Below are 24,351 nucleotides of genomic sequence, written 5' to 3' on the forward strand. Positions count from 1 at the left end.
GGAATCGTCCATTTTTAGGGCTGGGCGATGGGGGCAAACTCCACCATGCTGAGGAATCTGAGTTTTTTGCCAAACTCCGCACTCCTAGCAGAGTGTGGAGTTGGCAAAACACTGCAAACTCCACTGGTGGAGTGGAGTTGACCACCCATCCTTACCTTTTTCACATCGAGCATCGATGAAGAAATTTTCATCCGCGTCGACGGATCAGTCGTCTCCGAAGGTTTGACTTTTTCCTTCGCGCCCTCTTGATCTAATGGGATCGTTGAGCTTTTCGGAATTATGCCAACATCAGCATCTCTAGGTTGGAAACCGTGGGCCTCCTTAACTCTCTGCTGACCTTCGGTCAATGTTTTCTTTGATGCCAAGGCTTCCTTGTGGGACTTTTTGTCTGAGGATTTAGGCTCTGGACCTTTCGGTGGTTTTGTTACCTAATGGATCTTCTTTTCAACGTTCCTCACCCATTTGTTTTCCACCTGCTTCTTTTTGGTGCCAGTCTCAAGGAGTTTGACAGGTGACCCTCTGTATGCTATCTCAGCCTCCTCGACATTGCCGTCATCATCGCTGGACAGTCCCAGGTCTTTAAGTATTTGTGGCTTGTGAGTGCTGGCCATGGTGGTCTCTGTCTTCGGCGTACCTTCAGGGTCTCTGGTACGAAAGCAGCGAAGGCTTCGCAGTCCTGGTCACAGTGGTCCTTCAGAAGACAGAGGTTGTAGACCTCGTGGGGGTCTCTCTGCACAAATTTGTGGTGGCAGTTTGGCATAATTTAAAGGGGGAAGTTTCCTTGTACTCTACTCTTCCTCAGTCTCCGATTATGTTGTTGGTAATGGTGAGTTCCCCATCGGAGAGGAGAAGGAAGGGTCCCCTTCTTTCTTGTTGTCTTCTCATTCATGGTCTTTGGCGATTCAACGATTTTTCATTAAAATGTTTGAGTTTTCTTCAAAAACTGTCAGAGCTCCTCCATTGCATCCAGACCCAATGGCGGAAAGAAGAATCTGAAGATGGCAAGTATGCAAAGGAACATCCAGCGGTGCTGTCTGGCATCACACAGGGAACAGGCATACCACCACATCATTGCTGACAACACCCAACAAGCAATGCTAAATGGAGGAAAATATAATACAGCTTATAGAAATGGAGGAAAAGTAAGTGGCAAGCACAGGAACCAATGAAAGCTAAGAAAGAGAGGGGGCTTGATGGAAGCTCCTTTTAAGTTTATATTAAAAACAATAGATTTTAAAAATACAGCACAAGAGCAGGGCAGGCAAAACCTAAAAAAGAAGAAAAAATATAAAAAAGGCAATGCCGAACCTGGCAGAATAATGCACAGCATGTGACTCCAGAAAAACCTAACCTGGTCTAGTGTGCTTAATTTTTTTTTGAAGCCTGTCTGTAGATTTAATTGGATGTCATTATAGTCTATCCATCCTTGAAGCTTATCAAGCAACTGGCGACAAAAAAAATATTCTAGGGGGCTGATAGGCCTCTTATTAGCAGTATTTTCTCTAGAACGATTTTTACGGATGAGGCTTATATTAGCCTCGCCCCGACCCCCCTCAACCCTCCCCTTCAGTTTTGTGGTATTTAGGGTCTAGTTACAACAGCATTAGATAATGTGTTAATGCATGGGGCCCAGAAATCTGGTAATATAAGGTAAAGGTCGCCTGGTATCTTGTCCAGGCCAGTTGCATTCAATGTGAGCGTGCCTTTAATTGCTTGAATAGTATCTTTTAGAACAATACTAAGAGGCTCAGTACTGGCAGCAGTATGTATGATTTCAGGCAAGCATACATCTGTAACATCTGGAAGTGAGAGTTACATGACACCAATCCTGAGGCTTGCGGTTCTCATTCATGTAACCTGAGTGATACCTCTGCTTTAAGAGCCACACATCTGTAACATCTGCAAAATCTTGTAGTGAGTACCATGACACCGTTCATATACATATCCATTTTTTTGTTAAGATGTCTTCCTTTACTGAGACATGAAGGAAGGCTGCTTGAAGGAAAATCCTCAGTGGTATAGATTTGCATTTGTAATATTTTCATCAATTTTTTTTCTATTTTACTTCAACTAATTTTAAAAGCATTAAGCATGATTTTATCTGTTAAGTGTATCATACTGACGAATGCTCCTAATCCTACAGTAAAACATTTGATATATTTCCCGTAGTGTCAAGAATGAAACATCTCTCAGACTATTTGTGCTTGCAGCCTTACACAGTATGCTTTTGTCCAAAAACAGCAAGTATGCAATAATCACTGTGAGCGTAGTCTTCAATTTGTGTAAATCCAAACACTACCTTTGAGGTGGAGTGGCATGCGTAATGGAAACTCATATTTACTATGAATGGGCATGGATCATGTTCCTGAGTTTTGGGGCACATAATTTGAGAAACCACACTAAAAATGTAATTCCCTGTGTCCCACTCATGTTGAATTTTAAATCAAGTCCAGAGGTAGGACTCACTTGACAATGTGTGAGCTATCTCTTTGAGACCATTGTTTCCTCATTGTGGGTGTATGGGTCACCCATTGCTTCCCATTGGTTGGCTTCACTGTCACTCTCATTTGCTTTCTTCTGTTTGGTCAGCTGCCATATGCTTCCTTCCTTTTCGTATGTTTGTCCCTCCCCTGGAGCATGGATGCATTACTTCTGTCCTTCCTTTGCTCTTTTCTTAGGTTCTAGTTTTTTCTAGCGTTTAAACACTCACCCATAGTGTGTCTTTTTCTTCTGCCTCCCTTGTATAATTCTACTCATCTGTGTTCCACCCTTCCTCCCTCACCTTCTCCCCTTGTTGGATCTAATATTCTTACTCTGGAGTTTCAGCGACCCCTCTGAGAGAGTCCACAGCGTCAAGGGAACCTCCCACAGCTGAGGCATGGTATGGCGCCCCTTATCAAAGCACTCCTTCTCCCCTTGTTGGGGAAAGATCCAGTAGGTAGACCTTGGAGTCTTAGAGACCCCTCTGAGGGAATCAACCGCGTAAAGCACCCCCCCCCCTCTTCATGCTCTCTCTCTCCCTCCCCTACCGCTTTCCCTCTTTCATTCTTGGTCTACTTCCCCTGCTCCTATCCCCTCCCACCTTAATCTCTCCCCTTGCCTGCTACGCCCGCTAGCCCTCTGTCCTTTGTGCCCTTCAACTAAGCACTCCTTCTCCCCTTGTTGGGTAAAGATCCAACTACTTATACTCTGGAGTCTCAGTGATCCCTCTGAGAGAGTCACCAGCGCTAAGGGAGCCACTCACAGTCGAGGCATGGTATGGCGCCACTTGCCAAAGCACTCCCTCTCCCCTTTTGGGGAAGGATCCAGTAGGTAGGCCTTGGAGTCTCAGAGACCCCTCTGAGTGAGTCCACTGTGTAATGGGAGCCTCTCGCATCTGAGTTGGGGGGATGATTCCACTTCCCCTGGGATCACAGATTACTGGACTTTGTACGTAGCTTTTACTCGTCTACTGGTATGTGCCCCCGTCACCCTCCCCCTCTTCTTTCATGCTGTGTCTCCCACCGGCCGGGCCCTACAACAACAGACGAAGGAAACACATGAGAGGGGCAACCGGAGGTACAAGATCACGGCGAGACAACATGTAGATAAGCAGGTAAGACAGTGAGATCAGGGACACCTATATCCAGCTATGGCCAGAGGTTCAGGCCGAGACCGGGGATGCGAAGGGATTTGCAGGGAATCTATCCTTGGGACAAGTCCTGAAGGAGGGGCGAGATAGCCTAAGTGCATAGAGCAGCATCAGATGCCCCTCACTTGAATGCATTGATACCCACTAGTCTGCTGAAGGGCACCATCAGAGTGGTGAGTCTTGGGTCACAAGTGACATTCCATATTGGGGCCCGAACAGGATCATTAGAAGCACACAGGACCTGGTCCCTAGCTGGGGTTTAACCCACTGAGGGAAGAATAGCTTGTGCCCCCATTGCCGGGAGGAGGTTTCTAGGACACTGCCTGTATGACCAATCAGCCACCATGACCAAGACAGCTTCGTCGACGAATGGACAGAGGAGAGCTTGGAAGATGCTTGGCTGAAGAGGGGACTGCAGCATCCAAAGAAGGTTACCTAACCCCAAAATCTGAGTTGTTAAATGACCCACAGACGGCGCAAAATGGCGGAGAGCGAATGGAGCCACCATTTAGTTCTTGTCCTCTCCCTCGGTCCGTCGGACTTCATCCTGCTGACCCTCAGACATTGCCGCAGACTTTGGACGCAGCTTTTACTCGTCTAGCGGTTTGTGCCCTCGTCAGTCGTCACCCTCTTCTTTCATGCAGTGTCTCTCCCCCTCCTTCATTCGCTGTCTACTTCCCGTGCTCCTACCCCCTGCCCCTGAATCACTCCCCTTGCCTGCTTTCTCCCTTACGCATATGCCCTTGTTGTTTGTCTCGACTGAACATGTAACTATGTAGCTATGCTCTAATAACTGTGTAACCTTTGTAATGATGTAACCTGCAACAATGGTCTGATACTCATGTAAAGTGCTCTGATACCTCGGGGTCTAGCCAGCGCGCTATATAAAACCTTTAAAAAATATTAATAATCTGTGTTGCTTGACCCCACCTGATGCAAATGAAAACACACCTCATTTTACAAACAGTAATCAATCACAGAAATGTCAAGCTATATAGCACACAAAAATTTCTAAATTGCCAAGTGTTATATCACACAGAAATGTTGATGCGTCGCTTCGGTGGTTTATAGTTGATTAATCCACCTACCAGGGATTACTTATTTCATTGATTGATTACTGTTCGTAAAATACGGTGTGTTTTTATTTGCGTACCAAGATCAGGGAGTAATTAGTATTACTAATTTTTCTTTGTTATATCTGAGATAAACAAGGATTTGTCTAACAAACAAAGATTGAGAAATGTTTTTCACTCAGATGCAACCAGATAGGATATCTTTTTAATATTGTTTTTAACATTGTTTAACATATGATGATGATATATCTTATGTATAAAGCTTTAAGAGAACTTTGACATGAAAGTGGGATTTTTTTAATGTATCGGGGTACAAAATATAATTTTATGAACTGTATTTTTATTGTTTTCTGACAAATAAAGGGAGACGTTTTTGTATCGATCGGGATTCAGTGTATAGATAATGATATGGTTGAGAGGTGTATGAATGTTTCCCACAATAATACGAATAGTGTCGTACAAACAAGAGTGTTCTTACAAAAGGAAGCGTTTGTTGTTGTTGTCTATTTGGATCCACTCCGATACAATATTTTCACCTAACACGTGGCTCAGCTGTCATTTACTGTGATCTAAATTGACCTAATCTCATCACACCACGTTTATCAGGGCAGATTGGGAACACAGCAACTCTGGACTCGATACTGCGCCGGCTGCATCCTTTGCTACCCCTCCACCAGAGCCCATTTAGCCGCCCTCAACTATTCACGTTCATGTTGTAGCCACGAGGGCTTGTGTAATGCAACTGGTGCTAATGTAAAGCGCTCAAATAACTTTATATGTGTACCTGAATAAATGCACAGATCATGTTTAGAAATAGAACTCAAAGTACGTGGGAGAGGAAATACAAAGGATCGTTCGGATGGACCGGCGCTACTTTGGGTTTTCGTGTCGCACATCCACGTTGAAACTGACACCTCATATCATACGCTAATTGTCTGTCGCCTGCAGTGCGGAAGCACAGGCCATTCTGCGGTGACTCCGCAAGCGGTGCCAGAGGTACGGGCGCGCAAACCTGCCCTTTGAATTCAAGAGTTTGAAAGTCGGCCTGGCTGTGGAAAGGGAGCGCCTGGCACCAGCCATCCCTGGCCACCGGTGCCTTCATCTCGTCTTCAGTGGAGTGAGATGGCTCGCCTCTGTGTTTGATCAGTGGGCCAACAGCTGACTCGGAAAGTGTGCCAGCCGGCCGGGCTTCAAAGCAGGCCTTCCCATTGATTTGGGATAACATGTGTGGCTGGCTTTGATGCCAAACCTCTGAAAATGGTCAAATCCTTTGATCTCCTGGACAAACGCTTTGAAGCAACGGTGTGAATAGGGAGTAAGACTTTAAACCAACACAGACACATGTCACCCGAGTCCACGAGTACACTCGGGAGCGCGCGCAGGCAGAGGTCAAGTGGAAGAAGTAAAAGTGGGAAGCGGGCACTCACTTGTCTCGCACTGCTCTCCCTCGAAGCCGGGGGTACAAACACACTTTCTGGGGTAAAAGCAGGTCCCGCCATTCAAACAGGTTGCTGTGCAGTTTGCTGTAAATAAAAGAAAACACACATATTTAATAGAAAGAAGGGGGAATTATTTTTAAAGCACCTTGTACTTGTGATCATGCGAAGGACACTGCGTCCTTTCCTCCTTTTACACCCCCTGTCCCCCCGAACGTCCTGGCAATTTACAAATCTTTCTACGAGAAAATCAGTAAATAATAATTATCACACCCACCCGATGTATCACGTTTGGAATATCAAAACGCTAAATTGATTGATCTACCGGATTTGAACCCCCAGGACTCACGTTACACACATATATCAGCTGCATGTGCATTCACAGCGTTAACTTTACGTTTTTTATGACAGAAACGAAATAGAGCTGTTATTGTTTTTTCACGTATTTCCATTTAGTTTTATTTCTGTATTTGGTGCCTTACATGCTTTCAAATAAAAAACGACTAGGCGCAAGCCATTTATATGCATCCCTATATTGTTGTAACAAGCTGACTTTGCAACGCGAAAATTTGCATTGAAATTAGGGGCCTCGTTTATGAGAAATGACGCATCGCTGCGTGAAAGTAGCGATGCGTCACTTCTCAGTGCGCACTCCTTGCGACATTCCTGATGCGTCATATTTAATGTATGACGCATCATGTCGCAAGGAGTTACAGATACGTCAGTATTTCTGACGTATCTGAAAGCACAAAAGTGACGCATTGCTGGAGTGTGTCACAAAAGTGACGCAACTCCAGCAATGCGTCCTTTATGGGGCAAGCCCCATGTGAAAGGGCCTGCGTCAGTCTTACGCTTGCTGTGAGGCAGGCGCAAGATTTTGACGCAACGGTGTCCTAAAAGTGAAGCAGTGAAATAGATTTCACCGCATCACTTCTACAACCCTTCCTTGCGTCAATACGCACCCTTGCATACATTATACCTGGTGCAGGTATAATGTGGCGAAGGTGTTTACAAAGTGACGCATCTATCTAGATGCGTCACTTTGTAAATATGGTGCAACAAGGCGCATTTTTTACTCCGCTGGTGCGTCACAAAAAGTGACGCACCGGCAGCGTAAAAGTGACGCACAGCCTCATAAATGAGGCCCTTGGGAGGCAGGTGCAGAGCCACAGAATGCTCACCGCCACACAAATCATCAAATGCTTGACGACAGGTCTCCACCTGTGAACCACCATCTCTTCAGATCACATCATCCCCGCAGCATCTCAGCAGATTCGAGAAAGCATGTCCAAAACATGTCCTCAGATTTCGGAGAGCAGCTCCACATCCTTAATTAGCATGCTGAAGGCATCTCCACAATTCAGACAGGCATTTCCATTGCCTCTCCACATTCTGAAACAGCGTATCAACAGCGTCACACCAGTCCTGAGGATGCCCAGAGGGTCTGCACAGTTGTTTGAGGGCATGTCTCTGGCATCTTCACAGTTCTCAGAGAGCATGGCCACCGCATCTTCAAAGTCCAGCAAAAGCATGTTCCCATTTTCACACTTCAAAGGGAGCATGGGTGCCTTATCCCCGCATTCCTGAGATAGGTTGTACAGGGTATCCTAACGTTCTAACGGAGCATGCCTGAAGTATCTCCATTGTTCTGAGGAGCAGCTCCACGACATCTCCATATTTCTCAGAGAGCATACCTACCACCCATCACTGGCTCTAGGAGCGCATGTCCTAGTATCTCCATTACTTAGCGTAAGAATGCCTGTGACACTTCTACCTTCATGGGAGTTCATCTCCAAAGGTTCTTTAAAATTCAGAGCGAGCATGGCATTGGCATCACTACAGTTCTGAAAGCATGCATACATCATAACTACAGATTTGATATAACATGCATCTCTATGTCCTACCAAAGTATGCACCCAGCAAGTCCAAAGGTAGTACAAAGCAAGCACAAACAATCTCCACAGGGTTGAAAGAGCATTCACACAGAAACCTGACAGTCCTTGGGAAGCATGCCTACAACCCCTAGAGGTCTATGAGAGCATGACTAAAGCATCCTAACTGTCCTGGTAGTGTCTGTAGGCATAGGCCCACAGCAAGGACAGCACAAGGAATCTCTACAGGATGCGGATAGCACGGTCTCACCATTTACACACATGGGTGGTAGCATGTCCAAAGCACCCTCAGAGTTCTAAAAGATCTTTCTGACAACATCTCCAAAGTTCTACGGATACATGCGTACAGATCCACACGCTCTAAGGGAGAATGACCATGTGGTCTCTGCATGACTTAAACAACATTCTGAAAAACACCTTTACAATCCTGCACAGTTCTTGGAGAGCATGTACACAACATCTCCACCGTTCCTAGGAAGCTTATTCACAACATTAACACTGTTGTGTGACCAAAAGCCCATGGCATCACCCAGACCTAGAAGAATATGCCTATAGGAGCTCCACACGTCTGAGGAAGCATGCCCAGAGCACTTCCACAGTTCAGAGACAGCATGCGGACCCACAGCTTGATAGTCGCCAGGGGGCAAGTCCATAGCTTCTCCATGACACTAACAGTTCCTGCCCAACAGAATCTTGACCGGTCGGAAGGAGTATGCATACTGCAACAGTTTTAAGAGTATGCCAGCAGCATTTCCACAGTTCTGAGTCTGCATACCCACTATTCTTCGTAACTTTCCTTGTTCCACAGTTTTTCCTGTTTCAAAGTGCTGAAATAACAGTATTTTTCACTGCTCAATTTATGTTTTAATAATTGTATTAATACATATAAAGCTCCATACTAAAGTATTTTACAAAAATACATTACAAGATAACAAGCTAAAGTTTCGGCAATGCTGCTTCGTGCTCCCGAAAAGAAGCCACATATTTTTCACTTGCATACTTCACCACTTTAGAACACCTAGATATTAGTACTCACCGAAGGGGGAAGTTGATGACTTAATCTTTACGATAAAAAAATATATCTGTCATATCAGAAACATCACACCTGATGCTCCAAACCTAACAAGGAAGGAACATTTTCAGAAGACCATCATTCAATTACAAACTCTTCTATAACTAATCCTATCAATGCTGTTCTAATTCGAGCCATGTTGGGTATCCATAACCTCCTCTACAGAATGTGATCTCAAAAGTCATGGGTGGCCTTAGGTTGGGTGAAACTGATTTAACTCATTTTATAGCTCACACTCAGCCTAGATGTGAACCACACGAGGTCTCAAATCCTTTAACAAGTAAATCTTTCTTGAGCAGCTGCAGCTCTTGTCTCTTGTCTAATGTTGCATGCCTAAGGTCTCAAAAGAAGTCTACCCACTGGCCAGGAAAGCGAAAGTCGGGACTCTTGGCAGCAGTTCTGGTCAGCAACTTTGTTCTTCACAGTAGAAAGTTCCTCTAGCAGAGACCCCACTCCAGCATCACCTCACAGAGGGTCCTTAGAGGGGATCCCTGTGACCTCTATGTGTTGTTTTAGCCTACTAATACACCCAACTGAAAGGTTTCAATTGTGATCTTCTTTTTTGTACTGGGGTGGTGACTCCTAAGATTCTCAGATTGGTGCCTCTTGTTGCATTCTTTAGATGCTCCACCTTCTTTTTTCACAACAAAAAGGTAATGTATGGATTGCTTGAATTAATCCCAGTCACTGACAATGCTTAGTGTGGCATTCCAGTCGATAGTTTTTTACCCACCATGCCACTCTAGACAAAGGCCCACCTTATACCAATTACTACCAGTCCTGCTCCTCATGGGAAAATCCCTCCTGAGCTGCCAGGCAAAAACCCTCCAGAAGAAACCACAAACAGTTTGAGACCGGTTTAAACCTACTTAGGTTCCATCAGTGTTTATAGCTTGACTCCTATGGCACAGTGAGCAATGAACCCATGTCTGGGCATACTCGTTGCACTTGGGAATTAAAAAGCAGAAAAAACAAGGAGATGGATATAATACTTGAATTAATCTCAGCCACTGCAATCGCTCTGATCTGCATTCCAGTCCATCATTTTTCACCCAACAAGCCACACTAGGGAAATCAGAAACCATCCTTCTCCTCATGGAAACAGCAAGGCTTCCTCCAGAAGGGATCACAAGCAACACAGACCGGATTCGACCTACTTAGATCACATCAGTGAGGTATAGCTTGAGTCCTATGGCATACCGAGAATGGGACCCATGTCTGGGCATACCTGTTGCACTTGGAGCATAAACTGCAACAACAACAAGGTGATGCATGGAAAGCTTGTCTTCTAAACATGAAATGCACATTATGGTACATTGCTGCAAAAGATCTCTTTATCTTGATTATTCTCTGTCTTCCGTCGTTCCCTTGTCTAAGGTTACAACACTCTTGTCTAGGTTGCTAACATCTACCTCATTATCCTCAATCAGGGCTTTTTGTCTTCCAGAGACCGGTCCTCTGAGACCATTTTCCTGTCACTTTGGCTGTTGGACTCTTGCAGCCCATGCATCAAGGCCACCAGCACCACATCCCTCAGCGTCAAAGTCCCACTCAGGAAGCCGGGCTTTCCTGATCCTACATAGTTGCTTCCTTTGAGCCCGAGGCTTTGGGGATACAAAAAAGTTGCATGTGTCTTTTACCTTTTTGTGCTTTACCTCCTTTGTCCTGTTATTCTCTCTTGTATGACTCATGCTGGGGCCTATTGTCAGTATTAATCAATGGGGATACCCAGTATAGTGAAGAACCTGGGGACAAATACATGAAACAAAAAAGTGGTTCTGCCACAACACACTTTACAAAGCTACATCAAATTCAGATTTTTTTATATCCCTTACTGAGTTAGGATATCAATCAATGCTCCATATGGTAGTCTAAACACCTAGTCAAAGCAAATAGCACAAAATAATTCTGTTATTCAATAATTTATTTTATGCAAAAAACAAGGCAGATCATACACATGTATGGTCTAGTGTGAAGGTGAAACTAAGTGAAATAAAGCGAATCGAATTCATAACATACATACACAAACAACATTAACATTAAAGCATAAGGAAACAATAAAGGCACAGAGAAAAAGTAATCATTCTCAGCATGATCTAGACATTATTCATAATCCTATTGACTGGTCAAAGTGGAATATACAAGCTTCTAATTTTGCGTGTGTGTATCTGTGCTAGATAGAGGCATCAAGTGCAGGTCTTCGGGACAAATAAAAAGTAGACTATGTGTGGCCTGAAAATGATGGTTCCAAATGAATCCAATGGGTAGACACGCTATTCAATTCTTAAGAGCTTCTGAGCTTCTGAATTGCTCCTTGATGGATAATTCCTAGTTAAATAGCGGAATGTGCACACTATGCTCACATTCATCTATGGCGTCTGGTGCTCAATTTTGTCAAAAATTGTTTAGGGCAAGGGTATTCAGCTTTCGACGTAAAAAGCAGGGTCGCTGTGAGGACAAACTCTGAGGAATCGTGAGTTTATCTTGGATAAACTAAGTATCATCCATCATTTGTTTCGATCATTAATGACTTCAAAAACTGGAGTCCCGGTGTATTTACTTCCCGTGGGCTCTTTCAACAGCATGCAGCTTACACATCCATGAACGCGTCCTCTCCTTGAGAGCCTATTGTCAGTCACATATAAAGATGCCTGAGAGACTCTGCATCCAACTTCTCCTTCCTTCAGTTCGCCATCATCCAGCAGGTCCGCCCTCTACCTCCTCTGTGGAATTGGGCACACTCTGCTTCTTCACTTTGGCTAATGTCCAGGCTTTCACCACTGCTGCATAGTGTTTGGTTACTGGGTAAAACCTCTGGGTCTTCTCTGCCAGGACTACAGGCTATTAGAAGTCAGCAATTGCCATTTTGGCGCTCGTGCAGTGGAGGGGGATGGTAAAAATCCACTCAACCCCCATTGGAATGCTCAGTCTCCACCTGGGTGCCCTTTTGTGTGGATTAAGCCTTTTACCTTTGAAAAATTTGGACAACGTTAGTGATTACCCAGATGACCTATTTCACTCAGTTGGCATAAGGGGCATAGCTTAGTCAGTGAGATTAAGGATGTATTTCAAATTTCCCACTAAAAAAGTGGTGGGCCGTAGGGTGGATGTGTGAGATGACCATGGTTTGGGATGGACTGCTTCTATGAGGCATGGCGTCAGTACTGATTTGCAATAGCGGGGTCTCAGTCTAGAATGGTGCAGTGACCGAAAAACTATGGCTTGAGCGAGTGCAAGTGGTTAGACTGTATGCATTCATCCCATCACCTTTTGGGTGTTTGATAGCCAGTAGTATGCGTGGAAACCTAATATTGGTGCTGCTTTTCAAGCCTACTAATACCACTGTTCGTGCTTTCTAAAAGGTAGTACATTTGCACCCATTCAAGACTACATCTCTGGGTGCAGATATATTACTTTTTTGGTAAAACCATCACTATATACATTTAAGGTCCCAATGTAAACAATGAACCATGTAAAACCACCTAGTAAGATGAGAACAACGAGAAAAACCAACACAGACATAGCAGACCCTATTCAGGGACCCCAGACCCAACTACCAAACCAAGAATGCATACATTTGTAGGGTGTCACACATTGAAGTTATTCCCCTAGTTAGAACACAGTGATATGCTAGTAAATTGGCATGATGTTCTAACTGTTTAAGTCCTAAGGGCCTGATTTACATAAGTAACTTACGCTTTTGAGTAATTTACAGTTTTGAGAAAGTTTGCTACTTTTTGGTATTCACAAACTTAGATTTTAAATTTACTACAAAGGTGTAAGTTACATGTCTACACCCCTGTGTATAGCGATTGAAATACACTTGTGTGGGTTGATGACGTCTCTTGTTATCCTCTTCCCTGACCCTTTACAAATCCCTCTTACTCCTTCCTAATTTCATCACCCTTTATAGTACTTCTGCCCCTTTTTTCCACCCACTCCCTTCAGTACCTCACTCATTTACTACTAAAACGTATACTTCAGTGTACTTTGACCCTTCAGTCAGGGGGAGAGCTCCACACACCTGGACGCGTGCCCAGCGCCAGAACCCCTGCCCCCCGCACTAGCCACGAAGACCGCTGCCGCTACGACACCAACACCCTCGTCGCTCTCAACCCAGGAAGGACCCACACCTGCTGCAAGGCCGCCCCAAAGCGCACGCACGGCCGATTCACCTGCCTGAACTGCAGCTTCTCCTGCCTCAAAAACGCCGAGACGCCTGCCACGACGGAACCCAGCCAGCTTAGATGCATCCTGATCAACACCCGCTCCGCACACAAACACGCCGTCGAACTCTGGGACCTACTCGACACCGCATCACTGGACGTCGCCTTCCTGACCGAGACCTGGATGAACAAAGCCTCCTCGCCAGACATCGCCATAGCCATCCCCGACGGGTACAAGATCACCCGCAGAGACCGCACCAACAGGGCCGGAGGAAGAATCGCTATCATCCACAAAAACACCATCAGGGTCTCAACAAACACCAACGACACCCTCAGCACCACCGAGCACATGCACTTCCAGATCCACACGGACCCCAAGACCACCCTAAGAGGCACCCTCGTCTACAGACCGCCAGGACCCCGGCCTCAATTCGCCGATCTCATCAGCACGCACGCGCTGACCTCCACCGACTACATCCTCCTCGGAGACCTGAACTATCATCTGGAGAACAACAACGAGAACAACTCCACCACCCTGATCGACAACCTCGGACTGAAACAGTTCGTCACAACGCCAACCCACATCGCCGGTCACACGCTTGATGCCATCTTCTCCTCAAGCCCCCATCTCACCTTCAGCCACGCCTCCGAACTCACCTGGACAGACCACCACTGCATCCATTTCTCCTTCCGAAAACCCCTCACACACCACCGCGCCCTTCAGACCCCCCACCGCTGCTGGGGCAAAGTCACTGAAGAACAACTACATACAAGCCTGGCACTCAACCCCCCGACCAACTCCACCAACCCTGATGATGGTGCACTCAACCTCGAACGCTGGATGAACGACTGCGCCAACACCGTAGCCCCGCTGAAAAAACCCACCAACAGAGACACCAGCATAAAAGTCAGCTGGTTCACCCCAGAACTCCTTGACTCAAAGCGCACCTTCCGGAAATTGGAGAACATATGGCACAACGACAAGACGCCGGACAGCCGCCCGCCCACAAAGACGCCATCCGCAACCACCACCACCTCATCAGGACCGCCAAAAGGACCTCCTTCACAGACCGCCTTGACAACAATGCACACAACAGCAAGGAACTCTTCACCATCGTGAAGGAACTCTCCAACCCCAGCTCCAGCGTCAACGACATCCCGCCATTGCAAGCCCTGTGCGACTCCCTCGCCACCTTCTTTTACCGGAAAATTACCTACATCCATGACAGCTTAAAACCCGGACGACCCCTGCAGACCTTGCGGCACCGGATCCACCACACTCCACCACCCACGACACCCTGACAACCTGGGCCAACGTGAGCATAGAGGACACAATCAAGACAATGGGCACAATCCACTCCGGATCCCCGTCCGACCCTCTCCCACATCACATCTTCAACAAAGCCAGCAATTCCATCGCACCCCACCTGCACAAAATCATCAACCTCTCCTTCGAGACCACTACCTTCACTGATAACTGGAAGCACGCAGAGATCAACGCCCTACTGAAGAAACCCAAGGCGGATCCAAACGACCTCAAGAACTTCCGACCCATCTCCCTGCTCCTGTTCCCAGCAAAGGTCATCGAGAAGATAGTTAACACCCAGTTCAACCGTCACCTCGAAGACAACATCCTGGACCCCTCCCAATCAGGATTCCGCAGCAACCACAGCACCGAGACCGCCCTCATCGCCACCACTGACGACATAAGGATCCTTCTTGACAACGGCGAGACAGCGGCCCTCATCCTCCTGGATCTCTCCACCGCCTTCAACACCCTCTGCCACCGCACACTACGCACGCGACTCCAAGACGCAGGGATCCGGGAGAAGACCCTGGACTGGACCACCTCCTTCCTCTCCGGTAGAACTCAGAGAGTCCGCCTTCCCCCGTTCCGGTCCGAGGCCTCCGAGATAATATGCGGCATCCCACAAGGATCTTACCTCAGCCCGAACCTGTTCAACGTCTACATGGCACCACTAGCACGCATCGTCCGACAGCACCACCTCAACATAATCTCCTACCCCGACGACACTCAGCTGATCCTCTCCCTCACCAAGGGCTCTCTCACCGCCAAATGCAACCTCCACCAGGGAATAAAGGCAGTCGCCAACTGGATGAAGGAAAGCCGACTTAAGCTGAACTCAGACAAAACGGAGATCCTCATCCTCGGATTCAACCCCTCAGCATGGGACGATTCATGGTGCATTACTTGGGACCCCACCGACCACGCACGCAACCTGGGAGTCATCCTCGACTCGAAACTCACCATGACCTAACAAGTCAATGCTGTCTCCTCCACCTGCTTCAACACCCTCCGCATGCTCTGCAAGATCTACAGATAGATCCCGACAAACACAAGGAAAACAGTCACCCAGGCCCTAGTCAGCAGCAGACTCGACTACGGGAATGCCCTCAACGCCGGAGCCCCATCCAAGCTCACCAACAGACTGCAAAGAATCCAGAACGCCTCTGCATGCCTGATCCTTGACGTCCCGCGCCGTGACCACATCACCCCCCACCTGAGGAACCTGCACTGGCTCCCTGTCGACTGGAGAATCTCCTTCAAGCTCCTGATCCACGCACACAAGGCACTCCACAAGACCGGACCAGCCTATCTCAAAAGTCGACTCTCCTTCTAAGTAGCCAACAGGAAACTCCGCTCTGCTGACCACGCCCTGGCCACGGTCCTGCGAATCTGTAGAACCACTTCCCGAGTCAGGTCCTTCTCCCACCGGGCCGCCAAGACCTGGAACACCCTCCCCCTCTACCTACGACAAACCGAAGACCTGCTGACCTTCAGGAGACAACTCAAGACCTGACTCTTCGACCAGTAGCAGCAGCCCCCCCCCCGCCTCTCCCCCCTAGTGCCTTGAAACCCTCGCGGGTGAGTAGTGCGCTTTACAAATTAAATGATTGATTAATTGACAGTATGGATTCCATGGAGGCATAAACTCTGCACATAGTTTGTGAATACCACTTTGAAGTACATTTTGTAGTATTACAAAGTGTACTAAAAAGTGCAGTTTGTAAATCAAGACGTAAGACTTGAGCATGGTCAAGACTCATAACGTGTCCACCTCTACATGTCACATGTTGCATTGCGTATGATTAAGTATCATTAATAACTGCTGTTGGTATAGCTATGATGACTGAATAACACTAGATGCCTGACTTAGACTGGTATGTTCTTATAAGAAACATGAATTAATGAATTGTCAAAGACCCAGAGTCCTGATGTTAAACTTGTTGGGATGTTGGGAGTGTGCATTCAAGATGTTTTGAAACATGGGTTAATTTTGAAAACCTTCAATGTTTTAGACAGACTTGTGCCAAATGTGCATACCTTTGTCACAGTTGATGCCATAATATCCAGGTGGACAGATGCACAAACCAGGAGAGACGCAGAGACCACCGTTCATACACCGGGGTGCACAGAGAGCTACAGTGGAGGGAAAAACAACACATATTAAAGTGGATCTCAACCATCTCTTAAATTGTGATCCAATACTTCAAGAACAATTCCAACTCATTTTCCCTCTCCTTCTTGTATTTCTGACTGCCTTTTCTCCAGTGGCGGTTCGCAGAGGTAATGATGTGGGGCAGTGAGGCAGGGCGGGCAGGGGCTGGGTAGGTGGGTTTAGTAGAGTCCGACATACGACGGCAAAGGTGAACGTAAATAAATAAATAAATAAATATCGGCCATCGTAGGTCGGACTCCACTACCCCCCACCCAGCCTTCCCCCACCTGCCTCACCGCCCCACAGCGTTACCTCTGCGAGTCACCACTGCTTTTCTCCCTCCCAATCGGCTACATCCACCTAGGAAAATTGGGCTTGTGGCACACGTCAAAGAGAAAGTTGACATCCATGGTCGGATAGAGATATCCAACAACAAGGCTGAACAAGTATACTCCACTTTAAAAAATGGAAGCATTGTTTCTACTGAATCTCACATGTGTCCTTACTATATTTCAATTGCATTGAATGGGCCTTTTATTCCCATATGTTTTCTTTTAAGTATTGGTAGTACTTACTGGTCTGCATGACCCTCTGTGGGATTTTCACGTGATATATTATTACAAATATTGAAACATTATTTTAGACCCCACTTTCCTCCACTTTTAGATGCCATTATTCACTGTGTTGTTTGCCATGGATGAGCTTGCCCTCTGATATGGAATGTTACGGGGGTGGCCTGCCCTATTCTTTTACTTACTGACCAACCATTTCCATGCAATATTCCCCCTGGTCAACCGACGATTACTACAGGTGGACTATGATGAGGCTGTGCTTTTGAGAGTGACACTGAGATGAACACTGAGGTTCTCAAACCGCTGATAAAGTGAAATGTCAGATGAGATTCGGTCTACTTAGATGTTTATAGTGGATCCAAATCCCAAGAGATATCATCCTGTCATATGAACTGTAACATGGAAGATAGGGCCCATCCCATATACACTATGGTACCCAAACATTGATTAAGTTGCCCTTGCACGTTAAAGGTAATTAGTGAGAATGGGTTGCTATTTATTTTAAATCTTTTTGATGGACTTTACATTTTGGATATTAACATTTAGGTTACATTACAGTTGGCTCATGACTGAAATACATAATTCACTCATTGAGATATTTCATCATTACCATCAATAAAGCCACTAACAGAAGCAGGGCACTATTGATGATAATCAAGCACTGCATCAGCCCCTACTGGACCGACCAATTCCTCACTCCACACAAAAGTGCAATGTCATCAACCCCTTCTTCAGTAACAAATATAGAAGATTCAACAGCATATGGATGATATCAAGCCTGCTTCAATTCTTACACTCACCTGTAGAATCCTGCAATGGTCAGTCTTCAAAACCCTATCTCTCCTAGATTTTGCTAACGTATTTAAATCCCTCAAAGCAACTTCTTATGAAGATGATGAATTACCACTATCCTTAATCAAAGCTTTCACTTGAGATGCTCTCTTATACCTTCATACCATTGTAAATCCCTCCCTTACTGAAGGCATCTTCCCAGAAGATATGCCAGATCATCCCACTCATAAAGATACCCACACTAGACCTTGATGAACTAACCGACTATCGGCACATCACTCACCTACAATTCATCAGCAGGATCTTTGAAAAAGCAGTCTAGGTTCAAATCCACAAATCACACCATTCTAACTATATCATGCACAACTATCAGTTTGGCTTTAGATCCACTGGAGCAAAGAGACCGCCAACATACAAATCATAGATGATGCCCTCTTGACCACAGATAAAGATGACTCCTGACTCCTGATACTGCTGGACCTCTCAGTTGCCCTTGTCACAGATGACCACCACACCTTCATAGGCACCCTTGAATCTTAAATGGGATTCATCAGTTATGTCCTTCATCAGCTAGGTCCTTCACTGGATCTCCTCCAACTTTATCATGGTCACCTCCAGATCCCAAAAAAACCCTATCACTAGTCCCCCACAGCTCCATATCATCTCTTTCTATCTTCAACCTTCCCATAGAGAAGCTTGATGTCTTAGTCATAGACAACAGCATCAAGAGTCACAAATATAATCACCTATAACACACCACTTTACTTGAAAGTTTTCAGAAATCCCATACCGCAAACATTTCTTGAACATCATCCAGACCTAGATGTCCTACCCCTATATGAAGCTCAAACCCACCAAGACAAAATTCCTGTTACTTGCCAAGAATAATAAACACAATACATTACAAACCTGGTTTAATGACACAAAGCTTGATAATTTGAACCCCAATTTCTACCAAATGCCAAATCACTTGGATTCGCCCTGGACACAGACATCACCATCAAGGAACACATTGCCGAAAAACAAAGACAGCCTGGCACCAGCCCTTTCTTCTAAAGAAAGTGAAACCATTTCTTCTGTAAAGTGACATCAGAACTGCTGTTCAAGCACTCAAACTCTTCCATGTGGGTGATGGCAATGCCCTGCACCATGGCCTCCCAGACACCACACTGATACCCCTTAGGGCATCCTACATGTTGCAACATGTCTTATCCAAGGTCTCAAGAAAGAAATATGATCACACCATCCCGATCCTGATGGAAATCCATTGGCTCCCCTTGCCAACCTGCATCATCTTCAAAACCAGCTGCATCATTTAGAAAACTAACATCTTGACCAGCACTCCTGCTTCGCTTGCAGACAAGCTTACTATCCCTAGTGAATTGTGGCACAGCCACATCTAGGACATCATCAGACTACAGGCTAAGAAGTGTAAAAAAGTCAAACAAAACAACAGACATCAGTCCTTTCCTATCAATGCACCTAGGTTTTGGAACAACTTCCCCATATCCATCAGGACTGCGCCAATGCTATTCCAATTTAGGGAAGAGTTGACGACTCAACTGTCCAGAGAACATTACATCACAATGCATTAACAATCCACAATCCAGCTTCCTCTCTTACTGAATATATTCTTCTATTTGACAATGTATAGCACTCAATGGCCCTTGGGCTTGATTCACACTACAGAACATATAAATCCATAACATTGTGCTAGCTATGTTTTAACTATCAGAACCATAAGTACGAGAATTAGTGAAAAAAGTGAAAAGAAACTGAGAGAGACAACATATAAACCAGCTAAAGCCACAGCTCCTCAATGTTCCTGTAGTGCAGTGTTACCCAAACTGTAGGTCGAGACCTAATGGTGGATTGCAAACCAGTTTATGGGGATCTTGAAAGTCCAAGCAATAAATAAAGATGTCTTTAAATTCTGTATTTATCTTGTCACATTTGCTGTGCTTCAATGACAGAGTACAAATGTCAGGCTATGTCTTCTGACACATTGCTGCTATTAATTTTAGCATGGGGTTGGTGTATAAAAACTCCTCTCATTTTGCAATCAGTGAAAAAACATGTCACATGAATTCGGTGACAATCCTGATGGAGTACATGGAATGTGGAATGAAAGGCAGTAGGATGACATTTGATTGTAACACACAATACAATGTAAATACCTCTAAATGAAATGTACACATTCATCAGGAAAGCAAAAATGAAGCACTCTTTTTGTAATTCCGGAGTGCAATGGAAATAAATATTTTAAGAGGATCAAAACAAATCAAGACACTTTATATAGTATTGTACAAATGATAAATATTCACCGAAACCCATTTTTATCAACATTATCATTTGTGTCCAATATAGTTGTATCAGTAAAACTGTACGTCTGTGCACACTTAGTGGCCATTTCAAAGGAAAAATTGCATCCCTTATTTCCATTAACGCTAGATGGGCTGCGATGGTTTGTCGTTCTGAAAATTGGGCCGTGGTTTTAAAAAGTTTAGGGAGCACTGCTGTAGTGTGTGTTCATCTCTCCTCCCACCTTTAGGTATTTTTAGGTCGAGCCTAGCGCAGCGCGCATGCGCTGCTCTGGAAGCTTCTTGGAACTGCTCTGTGTGGGTATGACTCCCCCCACACATTGGGTTGGCTTTTGCGTGTGTCTTTCTATAATGAAAGCACGCAATTGGCTAAAGGCGGGTGCATGTCCCACCTCTTTTGTAATGTTCACTCCCACTGTATTTTTCCCGCGGGAGCGAGCAGCGGCGCTCAGGGTGGCAGCTGCATTCCTTGTGGGTCAGGTTACTATCTACTTGTTTTTAATATGCTACTTCGGATTTAATGTCACTTCCTGGTTCTAGGAATAAGGTAACTTTAAACTGGAAGTAGGTTTATCCCTCTGAGTAGTGAAACCATGCGGTATTGCGGTTTCATTTTAACATCTATTGCATGCCGGGAGCTGTAGTCTTGGTTTACTTCTGTTATACTAAACTGATTAAAGTACCAGATCACAGCGGTCTAAATTAAATGCTGTGGACAGAACATACTGCTCCTAGAGAGACCGTGACAATTAAACATTAAAACCCAAAAATATTTGTCAGACAGGTCGGCAGCTCCGTAAGCTGCACCACATTGCTAGCTTTAAAATCAAACTTGTTTGTCTGCTTATCGAGAGCCCGGCAGCTCGCAAAAGGATCCTCTGGGGCCTCATTTATTTTGTGTTCAAAGCTCTCAATTGAAGATGGTGTTTGCTTTGTCTCATGTTGTCTCACGAGACTACGGGAGCTGCAGACACTTTCCTTCAGCCTCTCTGAGGCGCCTTACTCTGAATTCATTCGAAATTAGTTTGGCTTTTGGTTAACAGGCTTCTCTTTAAATAAACGTTAAGCTGCTTTGACATATACGTTCCGTTATTGCTCGGTTCCATGTATTTCTTGTTTTGTTGTGTAAGCGTTTGGTAAACATTGTGTATGAGATTATTCGAAAATGTTGAGTGTGTGGGCATGCTAATAGGGGATAATCTGCGGCATGGCTAAATTTATAAGGTCCCAAAGGCGAGACCTATTGGCTATGCCAATGCTTGTTATGGTTACCTTCGCATTACAGCGGGTACTGTGAACCATCAGTTGATGTGAGTGTAAACGAGCTAGCGTGTGGAATGTTAGGGTGTCCTCTACTATATCTCTGGAATTTGTATGAAGTCCCAATTCTGCATCTTTCCTGATCTTCCAGTCTGTTTGCTCACCACCTTTTTTATGGTTGCCATTTTCTACCCAGCGTTTTTTTCCCATTAGCCAGCAAGAGATGTAGGGAGCTTTGCTGTCTTCCACAGCAATGAAAACTTCTTTTTAGCCAGTGACAAAGATAAGTCAATGAACTTACATTGGGGTTTTAATTATTTGAGGCTCGAGTAAGCACACCAGACCTATTTTGAGTTCATTAAGCCTTGTTTTTCCCTTTGGAGTGGTCAATGTATTTGCAACCATTTCCCAGTATTCTCTGATCTCCGTGCAGCCTCATACCACATGGAAGAAACCATCTTTCTGGCAGTAAGTGCCTGGCAGATTCGGGTAGAGCCTTTCCAGCCATTTGGGAGTCAGGAAAGTCAGCATTTTGGGAGCATAACCCATTCTCTGTGCACCCACTTCATCTTGTTTCTCCATATGAGGTGGTGATGGAGATCTTGGCAGGGGCGGATATCTTTCCAGGGCATCCTCTGCAGCACCCATGGCTTCTACCCACTTCCATCCCTCCACTGGGTCAGTAAAAAGTATTTACTGTCTCTATACATCTTTAACTTTGCAAGGAAAAGTAGCATATATGTGAAGTGGATGCACGGTAAATTGTGTTTCACTGAAGTGAACCGCCCTTTTGCTATCGCACTGCCATGCTGTAATATGGCAAAATGTATACTTTTGCTCCTTCTTCTATCAGCAGCTACTCAGCCTGGCTTGTTGAAGGATATTGACCCTGTCTTGGTAGGCTACCACTTTGGTTATAAGGGGTCTGTAGGCACATTCTACAGGATGTGAGACCAAACCCCATGTGTCCTCACTAATGTGAAGCATCATGACAAGGGCTCTTTCAGTCATTCCAGCAGACCGGTGATGCATATGTTGTTCCTCCGTGCCTGTATCAGCATTTCCACTTGGTTTTTCAGGTTCATACCTCTCTAGCACATCTACTACTTGTTTCTTGATGTCGGCTATGCTGGTTCCATTACTGACATTTTGATTTCTGCTGTCACCCTATCCAACACATTTCTATGATAAGCCTGGATAAGGTCGCGATCAATCACCAGATTGTCTGTCTCAACTTCTAGTGCCCTATGGGAGTCTTGGACCACTGCTAGGATCTTGTCTAACCTATCAGTGGAATCGGTCAGCATTGTACCCAATGTATCATCTCCCATGGGGGTAAGGGCTTAATTTCTCTGTCTGTAGGAACTACTTGAATAGACGGCATCTGGCGGGTCTTTCTGTGCTTGTCCATTATGTCCCTGTGCAGGTCTCACGCACTGTCACAAAAATTGCACACTAGGGTGACTGTATGTATGATTTCCTTTCAGGGCACCTGCCCCCACAGGGCTAGGTGTCAAGCCGCTCCACTAGAGTCTTTGGGGCTGCCATCTTAGTCCCACTTTGAGCAACGCCGCAGTGCCGAGTAAGCACAACCGCCATCCTCACGTCCTTAGTTTAAGAAGTTGGAATCCCACACAGCACTGGGGAATACAAATGGGGTTACTCAAAGCCCCGCTTTGGTGGGGGTCAAGCAGAGGTGAGTGTCTTGGTAATAGGAGCGACGCACTATGCTTGCATGTTATATTGTATACATTTAATATCTGGGGGTCATGCTGAACCTCTCTGAGTTCAAACACCGCGCTCAGTACAATGGATGTCCTTTGCTAAACGGATGTACGTTGTTACAACGCATGCTTTTACCACGCATGCCTTTACAACGCAGGTTTTTCAACGCAAGTTGTTACAACGACTTGCATTGGGGGTTGCTGGATAGTGAATAGTTTAATTTACTATTCCAACTCCAGTCCCTGTGGATAGTAGGGAAGGTGTTGGATAGTAAATTAAACTATTACCTATCCTAGAGCGCCCCCCAGAGCAAGTCGTTGTAATGACTTGCGTTGAAAAACCTGCGTTGTAAAGGTACTGCGTGGTAAAAGTTGCTTTGTAAAGGATGTTTCCCTTGCTAAACACCACTATGGATAGGCTATGTTAGTGTGTTCGGGAAGCGAAACACTATGCTTGCATGTTAGATTGTTTATATATTTAACATCTGGGTATCATGATGAACCTTTCTGAGTCAAAATAGTAGAATGGATGTCTTGAGTGAAACACCACTATGGTTATACTTTGTTAGCGGGTCTAGACTTCACAGGACCTATATGGCTATCACTCTCTCTGAATATTTGTGAGAAGGATGAATGCACTTTGTCAGACTTGTAGCGACTTATCGGGGGAGTTGTGAACATGGTAGTTGGACCTGATGAGCTTGTGGTAGACTCGAGAGGTGCTCACGCTTAGGGTGATGGTTTGTACTCAACACCGTTATATACTAACTATCTATGTAAGCGAACATCTACCTAATAGTGTTACTGGTATGGGAGATGGGGCATTTTTGCCTTAGCTGTTGTTTATGCGTCAAAGGGTTTCTTCTTTATCATTTCCTCTCTTGTATATCCATTTTTTTTATGTGTGGTAGACTCATTTGCTACTGGCACTCAATGTGTAATATAACATTT

General features: G+C 45.3%; 1 protein-coding gene across 1 annotated transcript in view; it reads right to left on the reverse strand.

Annotated features, from left to right (window-relative positions):
• Positions 1-24,351, reverse strand: part of WIF1 (Wnt inhibitory factor 1) — a 289,485-nt gene that overhangs the window by 54,075 nt on the left and 211,059 nt on the right. Inside the window, exons 6-7 of the mRNA XM_086919031.1 lie at positions 16,617-16,712; positions 6,132-6,227 (exon numbers count right to left, since the gene is read on the reverse strand). Coding sequence (XP_086775157.1) covers positions 6,132-6,227; positions 16,617-16,712 — 192 coding nt within the window. The remainder of the gene's footprint in view (positions 1-6,131; positions 6,228-16,616; positions 16,713-24,351) is intronic.

The sequence above is a fragment of the Lissotriton vulgaris genome, chromosome 1_1 (genome assembly GCF_964263255.1).
Source record: "Lissotriton vulgaris chromosome 1_1, aLisVul1.2, whole genome shotgun sequence".
Classification (NCBI taxonomy): domain Eukaryota; kingdom Metazoa; phylum Chordata; class Amphibia; order Caudata; family Salamandridae; genus Lissotriton; species Lissotriton vulgaris.